Source organism: Parasteatoda tepidariorum, chromosome 5 (genome assembly GCF_043381705.1).
Source record: "Parasteatoda tepidariorum isolate YZ-2023 chromosome 5, CAS_Ptep_4.0, whole genome shotgun sequence".
In the NCBI taxonomy this organism is placed as follows: domain Eukaryota; kingdom Metazoa; phylum Arthropoda; class Arachnida; order Araneae; family Theridiidae; genus Parasteatoda; species Parasteatoda tepidariorum.
Window position 1 is genome coordinate 75,484,963 of NC_092208.1, and position 20,591 is coordinate 75,505,553.

The 20,591-nt window shown below is 27.8% G+C and overlaps 2 protein-coding genes across 2 annotated transcripts in view; one reads left to right on the top strand and one right to left on the bottom strand.

Annotated features, from left to right (window-relative positions):
* LOC107444097 (kinesin-like protein KIF20B) overlaps nucleotides 1-10,631 on the top strand; it is a gene marked incomplete in the record, with an annotated part of 73,617 nt that extends 62,986 nt beyond the window's left edge. The window contains 11 exon segments of the mRNA XM_071180623.1: nucleotides 572-604; nucleotides 2,254-2,307; nucleotides 3,762-3,800; nucleotides 6,194-6,214; nucleotides 6,300-6,377; nucleotides 6,452-6,490; nucleotides 6,914-6,952; nucleotides 7,306-7,362; nucleotides 8,160-8,229; nucleotides 9,746-9,844; nucleotides 10,460-10,631. Of these exon segments, the coding sequence (XP_071036724.1) occupies nucleotides 572-604; nucleotides 2,254-2,307; nucleotides 3,762-3,800; nucleotides 6,194-6,214; nucleotides 6,300-6,377; nucleotides 6,452-6,490; nucleotides 6,914-6,952; nucleotides 7,306-7,362; nucleotides 8,160-8,229; nucleotides 9,746-9,844; nucleotides 10,460-10,467 (537 nt within the window).
* Nucleotides 10,632-12,131: 1,500 nt separating this feature from the next.
* Nucleotides 12,132-20,591, bottom strand: part of LOC107444096 (uncharacterized) — a 42,837-nt gene continuing 34,377 nt past the window's right edge. The window contains exons 6-8 of the mRNA XM_043052321.2: nucleotides 20,176-20,274; nucleotides 15,527-15,652; nucleotides 12,132-12,626 (exon numbers count right to left, since the gene is read on the bottom strand). Of these exons, the coding sequence (XP_042908255.1) occupies nucleotides 12,493-12,626; nucleotides 15,527-15,652; nucleotides 20,176-20,274 (359 nt within the window). The 3' untranslated portion in view covers nucleotides 12,132-12,492. The remainder of the gene's footprint in view (nucleotides 12,627-15,526; nucleotides 15,653-20,175; nucleotides 20,275-20,591) is intronic.

Here is a 20,591-nt window from a genome sequence, read left to right on the forward strand (position 1 = left end):
TATTTATTTTTTTTTTTTTTTTTTGTATGTAGTAAAAGAAAAGAAAATAAGCTGAATTATAAATTTCACTAATATAAAAGCTAAAAAGAACATCTATATATGTTTCTTTCCAAACGAACTTAACATTATAATTAATAATTATGTAATTTTTTTATAAATGCATAAGTAAAATTTTGGAACTCCTTTGACTGTCACATGGAACCCTGGAGTTCCATATAACACCATTTGGGAACTGCTTTCTTAAATTATCGATCATCATTATTTGATCATTTAGGCCGTCTAACAAATGGGAATTTAAAATTCCGTGATAAGCATATCATTTCACTTGTGTTATCTTGCACGCGTAAGTTACCTTTGTTAAATATTAATAAATGGAATTTCGATATTTTTTTCTTTTTTTAGCCTGCAATGTCGAACTTAGATTCATTATTTTATTTTCCTGAAAACTTTTAATTTAATAAGTTAATTTCTTCAATTGGTATAACAAATGGCTATTAAGAATTTATTTTTGTGTTTCTGTGAATTATTATTTTTTAACTAATTGTATAATTTTTTTATTTTAACTTTTCAGGAAAAACCTAAAAAGAAAACTGCAGCTACTAAAGTGAGTGTGCTATATTATTGTAGTTTTGAAGTATCTTTTTGCCATTTAAAATCATTGACCATCAATCAAATTGAATCTTATTTTTTTACGTACCTTTGTTTTTTTGTTTTGAAGTTTATTTTTAAGCTGTTGGGTTTTTTTGTATCGAAAAGACAGTTTTTCCCTTGGCAATTTTACCTAGAAGCTCATTGCGGATTACAGAACAAGAAAGAGTCACATTAAAATATCTAAAAATCCAATATTTTTCTAAGAAAAAAAATTTTAATCTTGTAATATTTTTAATTTTTTATTTAGCTCAAATAAATTTACAGTGTTTTGTGATGTAATTTATTTATAAAAATGAGGTATAACTAAGAAAACTAATAATGAAATTTATGCTACCAGTTACAAAAAAATCAGGGAAATTTGATAAAATAAAGTTTTTTATTATTATTTCTTTATTTTTATTATTTTTTAATGTTTGTGACATCTTTTAATGCATTTATTTTCTAAAATTTAGTCACCTTTACTTGATACTTAAATTTATGGCGTTAAGTGTATAAAAGTTTTCAACCATTTCTCTAGTACAGTACAGAACCCGTTATCCGGAAAACCAAAAAACCGGAACGAAATTCGATAAATTTTTGAGCCATTTTAAAAAAAAAAAATTTTTTTTCCTCATAAGATTTTAGGATTTTTTTTTCTTTTTTGAAAGATGTTTACCTTACCATCATTTTGGAAATAATTATTAGTGTATTCCTTCATCGTTTATTCTTCTTTTTAAGATTATTTCCAAAAAAACATTTTTTTTTGTTGGGTTTAACAATAAACAAACGGCTTTTTGTAGCGATTCAGAAAACCGGAAAAATCAGTTATCCGGAATAGCAATGGTCCCGATCGTTCCGGATAATCGGTTCCCTACTGTATTTCATTTAACCACTAGATAAAAGTAAGCTTAGTTGAATAGCATCTCTATATTTAAAGAGACATTTTAGTGTAAAAATTACCTCAAATATACTCCTGTTTGTTCTAGCTGTATTTTTTAAACTATTTTGAAATAAAAATATTTGAAATCTGATCCTACATTGATATATTTCAAAAATTGCAGTAATTTTTTTCAGAAAATGTCACTTGTAATTGTTAAAGTTAAATATGACAAGCTTTTATAATTTCACCATGTCGTATTTCAGAAAAAATTACTTCTAAGCAACAAACACATATACTCATAATGTATCATCTGATTCTTACTAATGCATAAATCTATATATTAAATTATAGTTCTGCTTATCAAGCTTCATCATACTTATCGATGGATAATTTAGAAAATCAATTACTTTTTTTTTTTTCTATAATCCACAATTTTATTTTAAGAACAGTAATTTTTCATTATATTCATTACAATATTTTTTACAGAGCTTAGTCATGAAGTTTTATTTCTAAAACTATTGCAGCTTTAATGTAATGTTATGAAGATTAAAAAAAAAAAAATATTTAAATCTAAAAATTACAAATTGGTAGAGCATAAAAGATATTTTAATAAATTAGATGAAATTGAAAGTTTTCCGAAATATAAATTTGAGAATGAACAGCATAAGGTGACATCAAACCACCTACTGAAAGAAAAGTGTTATTTAAATGCTATATTTAATATTAAAATTATTTTCTTTTAGATGAAAATTGAATGTGATGACAAAGAAAATTCAGATAAATCTGAATCATTCAAGGTAATGTTTGTTATTATTTCCCTTTTTTGTGAATTAACTAAATATGTGATTTTATTGCTGAAATTTTTTTTTTTTAAAAGGTAGCTTAATAACAACATTTCATGGTGCAAGTGGGCTTTTTTCATTGGGTGTTTTGAAAAAGTGCTTGGTTTTTCCCTTTTCGAATATAATCATGAATATCAGCACGTAATGCGCAAAAGCTTGATTTTCACATTGTTCTATTCGACGTTTTCACAATTCATTCAACCACAATCCATTTCGGCTTACTGTTGGTCCATCGCATATGAAAGCGCCAATCATTTTACATGTTTAATGAAATACTTCCGTGTGTGTCTACTGAGCTGAGTTCGGTGAAATTCTAGCACTCTCATGTGCAATTCTGCTGCATTTTGCAAGATATTCTCAATTTCCGACTTCGTTTCCCCCCTTTGAAATTGAACCAAAAAATATCTCGATCTATTGCATGAATCATTTGAGTAAATTACATTGTTTATCATTTCCTGGTGTTTCCACTACAAAGACTTAAATAAATAATGCAGCATACTACCCAAAAATTACTGGTCTTAAATATACTTTAAAATGCTTATATGTACACATTTTAAATTTACTCAAAACTATATCGCTTGTAAAATTAAAGTTAGGTTACAGTTAATTAATGTTAGGTGTAAAAGAAATTTATTTTTCTTTCTCTTAATTGTTTTAATATCCTGCCACGTTCTAAATCCAATTTTTCAAGAGTACCTAGATCCAGCCAGGTAAATAAATCAGATTTTCATGTTTTTGTGTTTAATTGCCATGGTTTAAATTTATTTAAGCAAAAAAGATTAGAAAAAACTATTTTTTTTTTTTTTACTTTGAGAGTATAATAAATTTGCTGTCTCAAAAAAAATCAATATTTTTTTTAATGTGTAAACCCAGCACCAATTTAAGGTCATCTCTAGCGGTAGCAAAGTAAAGAATTATTGATAATTATAAAAAGGCCACACGAAAAGATAATTCATTGTTTGTATTCAAGAGCCAAATTATTTTTTCCAAAGAAGGTTATAGAGTTTAAAAAATGTGTACCTTTTTTATTGAATTTGCAAATTAAGCACAAATGAGTGAAAATGCATTAAATTAGTTTACTATCGTGTTTTACTTCTGTATTTTCACTTTCAAATCAACCTCAATCATTTTCCTTAAGCTTACAAATTAAGTGCTAATTTAGAAATAGTTTATTATAATATTTAATGGTTATTCATTTACTATATTAATAAAAATATTCATTATCAATTTTACAATTATATATTTACTATGGTCTTTTTTGTAGTCTTAAAAAATATCTGTATAACTTTCTTCTATGAAACGAAGAAAAACTTTAGTTTTATATCTATTGATTTTTCATATTTATGTTGGGTATTTTTTATTATTTAGTTATTTCTAATGATCAATACCTTATTTCTTTCTTTTTTTAGGATGTGAAATTGAAGAGAAACTCTTCAACTACCTCTGAGGTATTGTGCTATATTTGAATGGTTTTTATGTTATGGAAATTAAACCTTTGTATTTATCAATTAAGTTTACTGAAAAAATAAGGAAATACTGTATTTATCTAAAAAAAATAATAATAATAATAATCCCATCCGTGCACGAAGCATACTACACTTGGAAATAAGAATGTTCCCATTCACTTGTAGTAGCCATAGATCAAGTAACAGTTGTACAATAAATAAAAGTCTGGGAATTTTGTTTTCCTATTTGAGTAGCAACCCTGATTGAAATGCCATGAGAGTGATAATAATGTTTCATTCAAATACACATTTTTATGTGTTTCTTTTCAATAATTACATTTGGACTTTCTATTTTAAACTATTTAATGTTTTGTATTTATGTTCTGCGAAATTTACAAATGCTGTTGGCAATATCCTCCTGGTAGTTTTCCAAGATATGGCATTCTATTATAAATCAGACTTTCTCACTTTAATTTTCAATTGTTTGTATTCAGAAATATACGGTATGTCATAAAGAAGACAATAATTGCAATTTCTAAATAAATAATTATTAAAGCTGTTGTATAGACTATGAAAAAGTCCATAACATTAATTTTATAAAAATAATAACACATTCTGAACATGGAAAAATCTATTTAATAAACCTTATTGGTTCGTATTATTTTTGAGTGACGTGACCCTGCACATAAAACTATTTCTCTTACTTTTAGGAACTCTTATCGTTAATATTTATTATATTTAAACTTATTCTTTCTTTAGTGCAATTTTTCCATTTCTTTGTCTAAAGGTTCCATATTATTGTATCTGATAATATTAGGAGAAACCTAGAATTTTCAGGGAACTTCTCTCTTACTTCTTAACATATAAGCATTACAATACCAATCATCACACACAAAAAAATCACTTCTAATATCTGTTATGCATTTAAACTGTTAAATGTTCTATAGTTACTTATTTAGTAGCATTTTCTTTTAGTTTTTTGTCATTATTATTTTGTCTTTCTATTTAATATACATTTCTTTTTTTAATTGAAGTTTGTTATAGGTGTTTTAATTATCAATTATAAATTTGTACTATTTTTCTTAGGTAGAAAAACATTAAACTTTTAAGCATGAAATTAATTGATCAATTTTATCAGTTCTTACCTATATTTAGAGTTGGTATTCTTGAAAATAGATCACCATCTGTAGGTTTGATTATTGTGAGAGATCTCTTGAATGAAATTAATATCTACTTAATCTAGTTAATGAATTTCTTTAGATAAACAATGAATGCGAATTAAAGTACTTGGTCGCAAGCAACTGATTATCCAAAAGTTTAGTAATGGGGTTTCTTTAAATTATTTGTAAGACAAGATACAATTTTTTATCTGTGTGCTAAACTGCATGTACATGGTGCATAGTGCTTTTAAAAAGTGCTTTAGGGTGCTTATTTTCGTTATTTAAAAGCCCTTAAAAGTGTTTTTTTCTTTGGGTGTTTTTAAAAAGTTATTAATTTTCCCTTCTCAAAAATACTTTTTTTTTTTCTTTACCATGACTATTTTTGCCATGTATTGTGCAAAAGTGTGATTTTCACATTGTTCTATTCAATGTTTTCACAATTCATTCAACCACAATCTATTTTGGCGTACCGTCAGTCCATAGCGTATGAACGCTCCAATCATTTTACATGTTTGAGGAAATACTTGGGAGTCCGTATGTGCATATATACCAAGCTGGGTTTGGTGAGATTATTGCACCCTCGTGTGCATTTTGCAAGATATTGTCAATTTCAGACATCATTTTCCACCCTCTAATATCAAACCGAAAAATCTCTTGATCATTTTATAATGGCTAATGTAATCGAAGAGTTCTTTGTCAGATACTAGTTATTTTAACATGGTCTTTGAAAATTATTTTGCATTTTTTAATGTACACAGTGCTTAAAAATATTTTATAAATGCTTAAAAGGTACTTATTTTTTGTTGAGTTTTATGTGAGAGCATTTTAATTTTGTCTTTTGAATGATTGCCATCATTACAATAATGATTTAGATGAACATTGATATACTCTTTTTATGTTCTGTGCCTGTCCCGCCCAGCTTGCCTAACTGTCTCTTTCACTGTCAATTTAGGACCTTAATTTGTACTAAATACATCTTCAGTACTTCAGTTGAATGAATGAGCACATCCAGTATTAGTATTACTTTAGTTTAGTAATGTGAATTTTTGTGTTAAATACTTAAGAAAAGATGAAAATTATCATTATTTTAATACTGAAGTTTTAAATAAAAGCATGAGTAAAACAGATGTTTTAAAAAATGTGAAATTTAAATTTGTAAAGATCTTTACAATTTTTTATAGTTTTTCCTTGTAACTTTATATAGTAATTATACCTTTTTTTTCTTCTAATATTTAGGAAGGTCAGGAAGTAAGAAAGGTGTGTATATTTTAATTAATACTTAATTAAAATATCTAAAAAAATCACTTTGTTTTAAATTTGTTTTTTATTTCTCTTTTTTTAGACAAGACGCGCTCTCAGAACTAGACAGGCGACCTCAGTTGTAACAGAATATGAGGATGTATGTAATATTTCTAAAGATGTATGTAATATTTGTAATTATTGAATACCTGTATTTTGTCTGTTTTAATTTCTAAAATGATTTAATTATTGTAGGACATTGATGAGAAGCCAAGAACTGTGTCTCGAAAAAGGGTAAATTTTTTTTATATTTACTTTCTCTTGTACTTTTTTATTTTAAAAAGTATTTTTGTAACGCAATAGTCTAAATTTATAATAATAATAAATGTAAAAAATGTTTGTATAGTACATATATAGCCTAAACTGTTATAACAAATAAAAGTGATAATAGTTAGTAATCAGATTATAAAATGAAAAAAAAAATTATGTTTCCTCAAAATTTTTAAATTTTTAGTGAATTTCAAACTTTTCTCTCATGTCAAACTTGCAGGTCTTAGTTTAGTAATTAATAGTAATAACATAAGTAATACTTTTTTTACTTTAATTTTTTCATCTTTTTTACTACAGCAATATGCTTCAGTTACCTTTTTATTATTCAACAGTTGTATTATATTCTTTTATATTGATAATTATATTTATCATGTATGTGTTTTTCAGAAATCAGATGAGGAATTCGTCCCAGCCAAGAAATCTCAAGTTAGTTTTTATATTTATTATATTTTAATTCTTAGAATCAAGTTGTAAATTTCTGCATCAGTAAAGTAATGCAATAGGCTATATTTAGCCCATCTGAACAAACCTTTCGGTCAATCCAAATGTATCATACTACTAAAAATGATGCATTAAACATAACTTTCCAACTATGTCTTTCTTTACTGTTTTTTTTTTCCCATCTTTATATAAAATATTTTATTTGCAGTTTCACTGTTTTAATCTTTATTCAGAAACTACTTTATAACTAGAACTAATTTACTGATTAAATAAAAAGTTTTCTAAATGATCAATGTAAAATATTCTCTGATTTCTTAAGACTTTGTACTTTCTTTTAGAAGGAAACATCTAAACTTCGTAAAATTCCATCCAGACAAATGCTAAAAGATAAAAAAGTAAGTATTTTTGTATTGGTATTTTACATTCATGATTTGAAAACCTCTTCTGGTTTTAGGGTTCCCATAAGGCTACGATAACTTTTAATTTTCAAAAAATTAATTTTTTGATAAATTGTATTTTTTAACCAGAACTCTAAAAAAATCATACAACAACTCTGGAATTCAGTCTTAAAATTCCAGATAGCAAGAAGTATCCAATTAAGTCCAGAGTAAGCAAATATATTATCTATAACAATTATTTTTTTTAATAATTATTTTAAATGAGGTTAATAAAAATGGAGTATGTTTTTACAAAATGATCATTCTTTAACAACTTCGTGTTTTTTTTATTCTTTTTGAAATCTTGTTTCTTTCTCTTTACAAAAAATCTATTTCCTCGTTAACATCACAATATGACATCCATACCTATTCAGGGGTCTGTCTAGGTTTTTCTGAGAGGTACCTATTTTGTGAAAATTTAGACATAATATGTGAAAAATTAAAAATGATATAACAAAAATCAACACAAAAACATAGTAAAAATATAGATTTATCGTTTCTTAAGGATACAAAAATAAAATTTAAAAAAAAAAGTACTTTGTGAAACTACCATTCTCCCTAAAATTGAATTTGTGAAGGTACCGCTAAACGGTAGCAAATTCAATGTGGACAGACCCCTGCTATTGCATACAGGCATATGCGGAATACATTGCAGTGTAAGTGTTAATTATGATGATTGCAACTGTATAACTAATTCAAAGCACTTTTAAAGTAATAATTTTTCTTAAAATTTTAACGCAATTTGTTTCTTCCAGGCTCAAAATGGCAACATGAGCCCTGCTCAAAAAGTTGCTGCTTTTGTTGGTTCAACAATTCAGAGAGTTGGTAAGTCAAACACTAAATTAAGTAAGTACTTAAGCATGATGAAATTTTAATTGGTAGTTTTTTTTTTCCCCTTTGATGTTTCATTAAATCATGTTAATCTTTTCACTATGTCTGGGCTGTCCTACTGCAACGAGCCCACGGGCCAGAATTCCGGTCACTGATCACCAGGCGGGCCGCATTTTGAAAAAGTGGAACATTAACCTCTTATGCAATAACAATTAATAGTTGAAGTATGAATTATAAAACAATTTGCTTACATTTCAATAGGAAAACTGAGGCCGATCAGCCTGAATAAGAAGTTGGCGGGCCGCCAGTTGGACAGCCCTGTACTATGTCAACAAATTGCTTACACGTCCTTCGTTAAATCAAATTGAGATTTTTTTCAAAAAAAAATATGTACAGTCAGCAGAAGTTTATCATCTACTTGGAAAAGTTTTGAAAAATCAGTAATTTGTAATGTTCCTTGCCAAGAATTTTGACATCAATGATTTCTCAGAATTTTATTGCAAATGTTTCGATCCAGTACTAACAACGTTTTTGTGTCCAATTATATCTTTTATTCCAATTAGATCCTGTACCATTTATTTTACATATTATTAAAACTTTTTTTTTTTTTTTTTTAAATTTCTAATGTCTTAACACTAAAGGTCATAAACATGATTTAGTGATTGAAATTTTGTCCCAAAAATTTTATGTTATTTAGTCCTTTTTATTTTACTCTTTCAAGATTTTTTTCTCATTTTGGTCTATTTTCAAACTTAATGAGCCTTCTATATATTGAACTAAACTTAATATAATTCACAATAAATTAAAGAAATTATAGTTTTGACCAGAAAAAAAAAATTTCACATTTATATTCATATATTTTCTATGTTTTTTCTTAATTGTATGTTTTAATTTTTTTATTTCATCTCTACCAAGTAATTTTAAACATGCATTTTTAAATCAAAAGTAAAGTGTGATTTATTCCCCTTCTCAAGGTTCGATTTCATAATTGCATAAAATCCAAATAAGAGCTTTCAATTAATATGTAAGCAGAATTGTATAAAAAATTGCATTTGCCAATTGAAAGTCTTCCTGATTGCATCCAATTTATGGAAGGAATAAAATTTTATGTTATACTTTGACTATTTATGCTTCTATTTCACAAGGACTTTTCTTCAAAAAAAAAAAATGGTTTTGACAATATGGCATACTTAACAAAAAATGCCTATGAATCAAGATCTATCGAATAATTATTTTAACTTCTGGTATGATTTTGATTGTGAATAGTACCATTTTTTTTAATTATTTAAAAAAATTTACAGTGGCTGTTCCTCTTTAATGATCAACAGCAAGAACCCAATAAAGAATGAAACTTTAAAACATATATCAAACTTTCAAAAAAATTATTTACTGCATTACTCTTCCTTTTTATGCTGTTACTTAAGATTTTTTATTTTTATTGACTTTCTTAAAAAATATACTTGATATGTCTATAAAAAAAATTTTAATATTTATAAATTTTATCTTTCAGCCAATACAGTAACTAGTATGCCAAGTCCTCGTATGACCAGAGGCCGAAAAAAGCTTTTCAATACGGAAACTGCTTCATCTCCTAATAAAAAAAATTGGAGTGAGTTTATATATTTATAATAATTATTTTTTAAATTTATTCTAAATCCAGTAATTTTTGAATTGAAAAACATCTTATTTTTCTTAAGAAATATAATTTATATGTAATACTACTTTTTTTTCTTCATCTTTACTCCTTTTAATTTGGTGTGCTTTACAGCTTACATTCTTAAAGTGTTCTTTATATAGTTGAAAGAAAAAATAATTAGAAATGCTGTAAACAAGAACCCAAAAGATCAAGCATCTAATAGCTTTTAATATAATTATCAGATTATCCCATTCTAAGGGCCTTATGCTGATTTGAATAATTAGTGTGGGGTGATGTTTTAAATTACGACTTGTAACAAATAAAGAATAATTAATAATTCGTTTAAATAAACATCTTTTATACTGTTTTGGATTCATGCAAAATATAGGTATCCTAAATCTAGAAAAAATATAATCACTTTAGTTCAGTCAAGAAAGTGATTAATAAATATTTTTTACACCTTTTTAAATAGGAACAAAAATAATCATTTGAATAGTTCTGGAGCACCAATGAAAATTTTACTTTTATGAATTTATTCTATAATTTTTATTAGTGATTATCTAAACTTCATTTATTTTTTTCTTTCAGAATACTGATGGTCTACAAATGGATGACATTTGATTTTAAGAATTTATTTATTCGGAATTCGTTTTTTTTTTTATATTCAGAATGCTTTTATATTACCTCGTTCATTATATATATCCCTCATTCATATTGATTTTAATATTTATATATTTGATAATAAATTCCTTTTCTAGAATTGTATTGCTTTTTTATGTGTTTTCTAATTGAATGTAATTAACTAATGTTAAAAGTACTTAAGCTTCTTCTCTTATTTATTCATTTATTTTTTTATTGTGGCCAAAAAGTCTTAAAAATATTTAATGTATCATTGAGATTATAGTCACTGAAGTCAATAAAATTTTCTGTAATTCCTAAGTACATATTCTATTGATTATAAAGTTATGACAATCAAAAAAAAAAGAAAGGATCGTATTGTTATTTTTAGAGCAAGAGAAATTCAATCAGTACAAAATAGCTAATATCTATAAAGTTGAATGACCTCTCTTATGTACTAAATATGAACAGTATACTTGCAATATTTAAAAATTGAAGGCTTGCTAAAAAAATTTAAGATAGCGAGTTTTCAAGGTAATAAGTTCAGGACTAAATATATTGATTAAATGAAGAAAAATATATTCTAAAAAGTAGTCATGAGACATAATAAGCACTTATAAATATATGTGTATTGACGGTTAGCAATAAGTCTAAATGCAGCAATTATAATTTATTTTTAAAAGTAAGACAAAAATATTTAGGATTTAAATAGAAAAGAATAGGTTTACAATAAACTGCCATTGTCAGATTATATTAAAAAACTCCCTTATCATAGTGTGTTGACTTCATTTTCAAAATTGTTTATGATATTGAAAGTATGTTGTATCCAATTTTTTTATTTGCTTTTCTTATGAATATAATAATTTATATATCCAGTCAAATGAAAGGATTGTAGATGATTCTAGTCAAATGAAGGATTCAAATGAAAATTAATTTAAAAAATTTTTGTATTTATAATGCACTTAAAAATTTAATGTTTTTAAATGTCTATGCAAATTTATAACAAAACAATGCCCTACGAACACATTACAATTTTATTTTGGCTTATGGTTGCACTATTTCAACATCTGGTTTAAATAAGCAGTTTCCATTTTTTTTTCAGCCACAGATCCCTAAATGTTTGACCTTCTTTTAACGTGATCCTGATACTTGTAGAAAACGATTGTAATTATTATTTTGAAAATAATGAATGATTGCACTTTTATTCATTATTTCAAAAACATTTTATGAAGGAAAACTTTCAATCGTAAGACTAATTTTATCAATTGAATTTACTGGTCTTAAAATTAGGTTTTATGTCAGGCAGTTGGAATTTACAGGCCTAGATTAGTATCATTCTAGTTCTCAACTAGATTTTATTGTATACATAAACTGAATTATGGTTTTAATTTAAATAAAAATAGGACAAAAGTAAACATTGACAATAGTTATCAGTTCAAATTATAATTGATGAAAGGGTAATTATATATAAATTTTATTGCAAGGCTTCTTAATTGATTAGGATGTTTTGTAAAATCATGGTAAATAAAAAGTCCTAACTTTCGGAACACCTGTGACCTTTCAAGGAACACTTGGGTTTTGCGGAACACCAATTGGGGACCTCTGGTTTAAATAGTGTTATCCTTTTAGCAATATCCAAGCATTATACAACATGCATCATTTTATTTCCCACAGTTCATACATAACATGCAAAATCACAATATAAAACTTTACACTTCATTCTCAGAATGATGCGCAAATGACATAACCACTATAAACAGTAATAATCTAATCTTCTAATTGTACTCTCTGAGGAAAATTAAGAAATCCTTGTACTTAAGCACTGCTTGAGTTCAATCTCTCATTTCTTCTCTCATGAATAAATATTTAATAACCACCATATTTACACTAAAATCATATGGCGAGTGTTAATTAACATGAATAAGTGCAAAATACTGGTGGGCTGCTTCAATGCAAATGGATAAGATGATGAATTGCAGTTCATGAGATGTGTGAAAGAGTTTTCAAGGAAATATTACACCCTCGCACCAGTTCAAGTCAGCCGGTCTCAAGATCCAATCTATAACATGGACTACACCATTCTTTGTTGGAATGTCTGCCTTGAAAACGGGTGAGTTGTTAGCATCTACAAGTCGCCCTAAAAGTAAAACAATAAGCTTCAACTTCACAATAATGGTATTACTTCTTTACAAATTTGGATTGGCTTTATAAATTTCAAGAACGAGGTCTTTATCGAAATTGCAGGCAGTAATTTTGATAAATTTTACCTCGTTTGTAAATACAACTTCAAATTAAAGATTTTAACTTAAGTTTTGATATTACTGAAATGCATTAAAAATATCTATTACGATTCAGAATTATAAATTTAAAAATCTAATAAATATATTTCTTAAAAAAAAAAATACTTTTTTTTTTTAGTGTTAAAGTCATTAATTTATTAACCAGTTTATAACTGCAATCTAGTTTATGTAATATTATTAATTTCCAAGTTATTTAATATATCATTTTTAAATCAAAATTAAAGAAAAAACAATTAAAATCTAATTTGATAAAAAAATTTATGAAATTAAAAGACCTTCAATACTTTATGTAAATCAGTATGGTAAACCCTATTTTAGTTTTTGAAATATAAACAAATTTTATCAACACTACTAAATATAGCAAATAGCATACTGAATATATAGACTACTGTAAATCACATTGAGTTCACAATTACAAATAGCATATTAATGTTTATAATCATATACTGTTAAGTATAAATACTCAAACAGGCTCTTAAATGTATTTAGATTTTAGAAATTTATATAAATTTAAAATAAATTATACAACAAATTATTTACACCATTAGCTTGTGAAGAGTCATAGCAGAAAGAAGTATGTTAGTTTCTGTCTTTATTTTCAAATAAATTGAAAATTTTTTAGTTAAGAAACTATATGGAACTGAAAACTACATTGAACATAGTTTCAAAAGAAATCATCGTGGAAATTTTAAAAAACTAGGAGGCTCCGCCCCCTGCTCGCTAACGCTCGCCAACCTCCGAGAATTGCTACGCAATCCTATGTGGTTCATGCCCTGAACCATGGCTCGCTGCGCTCGCTCGCCAATGAACACAATGTTCTACCACAAAGACATAGTATATTATCATCAAAGACATAGTATTTTATCATCAAAGACATAGTATTGTACTTATGTAGAAGAATTCTATCAATGTTTTAAGTGGCTTTTAAAAAAGTATATTAGCTATTTAGATTGTACATGGTGAAAAAATCAAAACATTAGCTAAATGAGAAACATATTAGCAAAATAAATTATCAAATATTGCAGTTACTCCCCTAAATTAAACTAAATGTGTATAATAAATTAGTTAATGCTAGAAATTCTGAAAGTTTTAGAAAAAAAATTTATTACTTAAAAACATAAATTTAAAACCCTAACTTTTCCTTGTGAGATAATAACCCTCAAAAAGTCTTTCATATTCAAGAACACAAAATTTTTTTTTATCGCCAAATGAAATATTTTTTGGTAATCAGCATTATTGAAATCAATTTCTATATTAATTAACATTTGTCATAAAGTACATAACATTTTAGAACAAAATAAGGATGTTTTACGTACAATAAATTAAAATGCATGACTGTTAGCATTACCCGAGAAATACCACGTGGAGGTCGACGTGCTGCATTTCTAATCGGGGAGTTATGATTTTGGCAGTTCCCCTTGCCTACTGCCAATAGAAGTTTCAATTAAATTTTTTTCCAAAAAACATTTTTTTCCGCAAAGCTCTAAGAAATTAATACTAAGCATTCAGAATTTCTTTGAAAACACAATTATAGATTTGGCATCTTGGAGCAATTACTGAAAGGCTGTCAAATGACTTAACTCTTGACAGGCATCAATAAAGTTGTCCATGACTAAAGCTTGTTTAGTCAATACTAAACTGATTTTCTCAAAAGTCTGACCTTGTGACTTATTTATAGTCATGGAGAAGGCCAGCCTAATTAATTCCTAATTGAGTTTAANTGCAAACCGATACTTCCAATTTGTTTATTTTATACATGTGCTAATTTCTATACTACTATTAATGTCTGATAATTTCTTTTTATGTTGTTTAATACCTTACTATGTGTTGTATATTGTGGGTAAGTTTCATAAAATTCCATGTGTAATTTCTTGAGTTATCGCGATTTTTGTGAATTTTCCTTAATTTATGATAACCAGTGTACATTGAACATAGTTTCAAAAGAAAGCATTGTGGAAATTTAAAAAAATATCATTGTAAATTCCTATCCAACTAAGGCTAGGATAGGGTCAAACCATGGAACCACCGATCTTCTCTCCAAATGGCGTATTCAAGCATTGTGTTTGTGAACAATTTGCTATTTAATGTAAATAATTGTATAGCTTTTTTAAAAGAATTTATTTTAAGCTGACATCACATGATTGTAAATCGCACTGAGTTATATTTATATAAACTGAAATTTCTATTTAAAAAAATTTATTGAAAGCATAATGCCGTGAAAATTGTGTTTTGAGGTCATTAATTTTTTTACCTAGACAATGCTCTTTTTCCTAAGTTATAAAATATTTTGGTAATTGCTCAATAGTTATCGTTAAATTTATATTTCATGAAAATAAACTGGATTGATTTTTTTATATTGACAGCCATGGTAAACTGCAAGTTTCGAACAAATAGTTGTAATTAGGGAATGATTTATAAAATTGAAACTATTATAAACCTAAAATTTTATAATCTCAAGACTTCCACTAAAAAAAACTAGACTTAGTATATACCTATATTGCCCAAAAGCAGTCCAAGTGACTGGATTGTGAAGGAATAACTAATGTGTAAAGAAATTTGTTTAAAATTAATTTTTTTTTATATTCACAGTTATATAACAAGTTATTAGTAAATATTAGCAATAAAAAAATTACAAAATTCTAAGAAAATGTGTATACATCATTGTTTTTTTAAATGAAATTAAAAAGTCAAAATGACTTCCTTGGACAATCTAGTGTTAAAAGGAATGAGAACTCACTGTAACAACCATCTACTCGAACACCCACTCTGATAGGTTGCCTCTGATGAAGTGTTGTAAGGTATTGACCATCTTTCAAATCACCGCTAAAGAAGGCACCTTGTACAACATGATAATCTAAAAATTCTGTTCAAAAAGAATATATATTAGATGCAAATTGTTCTACCAAATACTATTTTAAACCTTATTTTATCTATGATCTCAATTTGAACAGTTCTTGCATAACAGAGTTTGGCCATAACAATTCCTTCCTATCTCCACCACATTTAAACAAATCTTACAACTACTCAAACTGAAGAGAAAATTTGAGCTTGCTAATTGGATGTTTTGGACATAGACCCAATTTCATCTCGCTTCAAAAAAGAAAACCAATTAGCTCGCTTAAAATCATTCCAACTGTTGTAAGGTTTTTCATACCTCCCTCAAATGTCGGAAGGGGTGGAGAAGAGAAAGGAAAATTCTAAATATTATTTTATTTTCACAACTAAACTGATGATGGATATTTACTCTATATGGAAGTGTCTTTCGATACATGTAAAATACAAGGCAGCCATGCAATCACAATTTAAGATATAAAGCGTACGGTTATTTACTGCCTTTTATACAAATATACCTATGACTGATGAATTGAATTTCAAACTAAAAATTGTAGCAATAATGAGTATTCAATAACACTGCAATTTATAATTACAGTGAGAAAAAAGTAAATTATTTTTAGAGCACCGAGCAAATATTAAGACAAAATTCAAATTAGACTTAGCATAACCAAAGCGTATAGAAATTATACACCATAAAATAATTTGATACAGTTGGCGAAGATTTAAAAATTCAAATATAATTATCCTTATAACCCAACTAAAAACATACATATTTTAACAGTAAACTTTTGTTTCTTTAAATATATGTCTGCGTGGAAGATAACAAACTCACGCCAACTCCTACTGGATTGTAAACAACTTGCTAACACCAACATCGGTGTTTTCAGAAGAAATAATTCAAGTATGATGTGAATGCATGTGAGATTGCTGTAAGTTTTTCCCACTTAAGGTGATTAGATTTAAATTACACCCCTTAAGTTGTATATGAAAGCTTGATTTGGTGTTAAACTTGAAAAGAAGTGTTCCTTCACACAATTTTATGGGGGGAGGAGGGTTCAACATCATAGTCGAAAAAATATTGCACCTTAATTTTTATAATGTACCTTTTTGAAACTTTAAAGATATGAAGTGCCGGATATGTACCTTTTCTGGTATTTAAATTGTCATTTCAATATAAACTACAAAAATAAATAAATAAGAGTAAATTATTAACGAGTAAAAGTTAAATTTAATTGTCTTTGGAATGACTTTTAAAAACCACAACGTGCTGATAAATGAAAAAGGAATATCAAAACATGCAGAAACAACATTACGTTCTGATCTCCCTACTGTAAGTATTTTTTATTAAAAGTCTTTCGAAGTAATAAATAAACTTCTTGTGAATTGTTGCCTCTTAATAAGTTACGACAAGACTATTTTTCTTAATTTAATTATTTGAACAGCTGACCCTATTCTGAGGTTACGACTATCAATGTTCAACTCTGTAACCTTATAATTTTGAACCTAACCCAGAAGATAAGTTAAATACTGGATCAAGTATTGAGAGAAATTTGCCTTCTTAGAGAACTTTTAGATGGAACTAACTCGCATTTGTGTTGCATGAAGAGAAAAACTACGAAAACCTTCCATGGTTAGTCTGACGGTAGGAGGAGTCTAATCCATGATTCGTCTAACACTGAGGATATTTTATGTCAACACTGTAGTTTGGTTAAGCCAGGAATAGAGTTCGTATCAATCAGCCACCGCTGGAGTTCAAATCCGAATCACCTCATTGGAGGGCAAACGCTCTAACCCCTGATCCACCATGACCATTAATTACTCATTGATAGAAGTATGACAATAATATTTTATGTTCCATACTTTATTTCACTTATTGTACTTTTACTACTGCCTTAAATATACAAATAAGCCTATGCATATCAAATCATACAATTTAACTCCTTAATGATTTTCTTTTTTGAAGTCAAATGTTTATCCCAATAAGCCTTTATCAGCTTATGCTTGATGAAGCTCTGAGCATTTCATCAACAAAATTCAATCACACTTATGTGAAAATTTCCTGAGAAGGCCATTTATCCCATACTCAATTCCATATAATTACTCTATATTGCACACTTAGTCGAGATGGCTCAGGGGTTGAGGTGATCGCCTCCCGGTCAGGTGACCTATGCTCGAATACAAGCGATGGCTGNAAAGATTTCCCATAGGTAATTTTTGAACATATGCTAAATCGCGATACATCACTTTAACGCGATGTCTAACTGACGATGTATCACAATTTAAAATTTCTGACATCACCCAATCCTAGTCATAGTATTTTTCAATTAAGCTATAATTTTCGATAGATTTTTGTTCCTGTTCAGGCAACTATTTTCATGCTTGAGGCTACTAAAAGCAACTATTTTGGTTCGTTTTTTACTGTGGCAGCCCTACACTGCAATTTATAATTACAGTGAGAAAAAAAAAATTTTTTTTTAGAGCACAGAGAGAATATTAAGACAAAATTCAAATTAGACTTAGCATAACCAAAGAGTAGAAGTTATACACCATAAAATAATTTGATACAGTTGGCGAAGGTTTAAAAATTCAAATATAATTATCCTTATTACCCAACTAAAAACATACATATTTTACCAGTTAACTCTTGTTTCTTTAAATGTATTTCTACGTGGAGGACAACAACAAACTCACACCAACATCGGTGTTTTCAGAAAAAATAATTCAAGTATGGTGTGAATGCATGTGAGATTGGTGTAAGTTTTTTCCACTTTAGGTGATTAGATTTAAATTACACCCCTTAAATTGTATATGAAAGCTTGATTTGGTGTTAAACTTGAAAAGAAGTGTTCCTTTACACAATTTTATGGAGGGGGGGGGTTCTTTTTCTACATCATAGTCGAAAAAATATTACACCATAATTTTTATAATGTACCTTTTTGAAACTTTAAAGATATGAAATGCCGGATATGTACCTTTTCTGGTATTTAAATTGTCATCTCAATATAAACTACGAAAATAAATAAGAGTAAATTATTTACGAGTAAAAGCTAAATTCCCTCAACTGTCGGAATGACTTTTAAAAAACACAACGTGCTGATAAATGAAAAAGGAATATCAAAACGTGCAGAAACGACATTACGTTCTGGTCTCCCTACTGTAAATATTCTTTATTAAAAATCTTTCGAAGTAATAAATAAACTTCTTGTGAATTGTTGCCTCTTAATAAGTTACGACAAGACTATTTTACTTAATTATATGTTTTTCTTAATTTAATTATTTGTACAGCTGACCCTATTCTGAGGTTACGACTATCAATGTTCAACTCTGTAACCTTATAATTTTGAACCTAACCCAGAAAATAAGTTAAATACTGGATTAAGTATTGAGAGAAATTTGCCTTCTTAGAGAACTTTTAGATGGAACTAACTCGCATTTGTGTTGCATGGAGAGAAAAACTACGAAAACCTTCCATGGTTAGTCTGACGGCAAGGGGACTCTAACCCATGATTCGTCTAACACTGAGGATATTTTATGTCGGCACTATAGTCTGGTTAAGCCAGATATGGAATTCGTATCAACCAGCCACCGCTGGAGTTCAAATCCGAATCACCTCATTGGAGGGCAAACGTTCTAATCCCTGAGCCACGACGACCATTAATTACTCATTGATAGAAGTATGACAATAATATTTTATGTTCCATATTTTATTTCACTTATTGTACTTTTACTACTGCCTTAAATATACAAATAAGCCTATGTATATCAAATCATACAATTTAACTCCTTAATAATTTTCTTTTTTGAAGTCAAATGTTTATCCCAATAAGGCTTTATCAACTTATGTTTGATGAAACTCTGAGCATTTCATCAACCAAATTCAGTCACACTTATGTGAAAATTTCCTGAAAAGGCCGTTTATCCCATACTCAATTCCATATAATTACTCTATATTGCACACTTAGTCGAGATGGCTCAGGGGTTGAGGTGATCGCCTCCCGGTCAGGTGACCTATGCTCGAATACAAGCGATGGCTGATCAATCCGAACTCTACAGTCTACACCGACCACAGTCCTGACGTAAAATAACCCCTGTGGTAGACACGCATCATGGGATAGAGTCCTCTGCTGTCGGAAAAACCATATGTGGTTTTCCTCTCCATGTAACGCAAATATGGGTTAATTCTGTCAAAAAGCATCGTCTCTTAATACTTGATCCAGGAGTTCCCTTGTCTTCTGGGTTGAGTGCAAAATTACAATGCTACGGAGTTGAACATTGGTAGCAGTAAAATCAGATTTGTGTAGGCTGTTTAACTCAGGTTATAAAATAAAATTAAAAAAAATATTGCGAACCTAATAAATCAATAAATAAAAAAAAAATTATTTTATTATTAAAACATGGGCTCGGTTTTAACACCATTCTTGCGCAATTACTCTGAATAAGCAAATCAGTTGTGTAAGGTTCCCATTAAGAAATAAATGGCACTAAAAATTATTTGCTTTTCAATTTTTTTTTCTTTCCTTGAATGTATTTATTCAAGCTTTAACCACATACCTCTTAACAGAGTGACGTTTTCTTTAAGAACATTTAATTCATCCGAAGGAATTTTTGTCAAAGCTTCATTGCTGGGTAAAAAGACAGTGTATGGACCATCTGAAATAAATAAAAAAATTACTATCATTTCTATAGTAACATTTTTAACTTATAAATCTATTTTAAATATTTTTAATACTTTTTCGTAATAAATTATGAGGAACAGCACTCATTGAATACTTCAGGTTAAAACATATCCTGATATCATTAAAATTAATGGCTGATTTCTGAATATACAGTTCGCTAAAAGAAAAACGGACCACTTTGAATAACTTTTGATCTAATGACCGAATCTTCACGTTCTGGGACTTAATCGTTTGAGGGGGTGACCTCAAATATGATAATTAATTAGTGCAGACGATATTTTAAGTTACAAA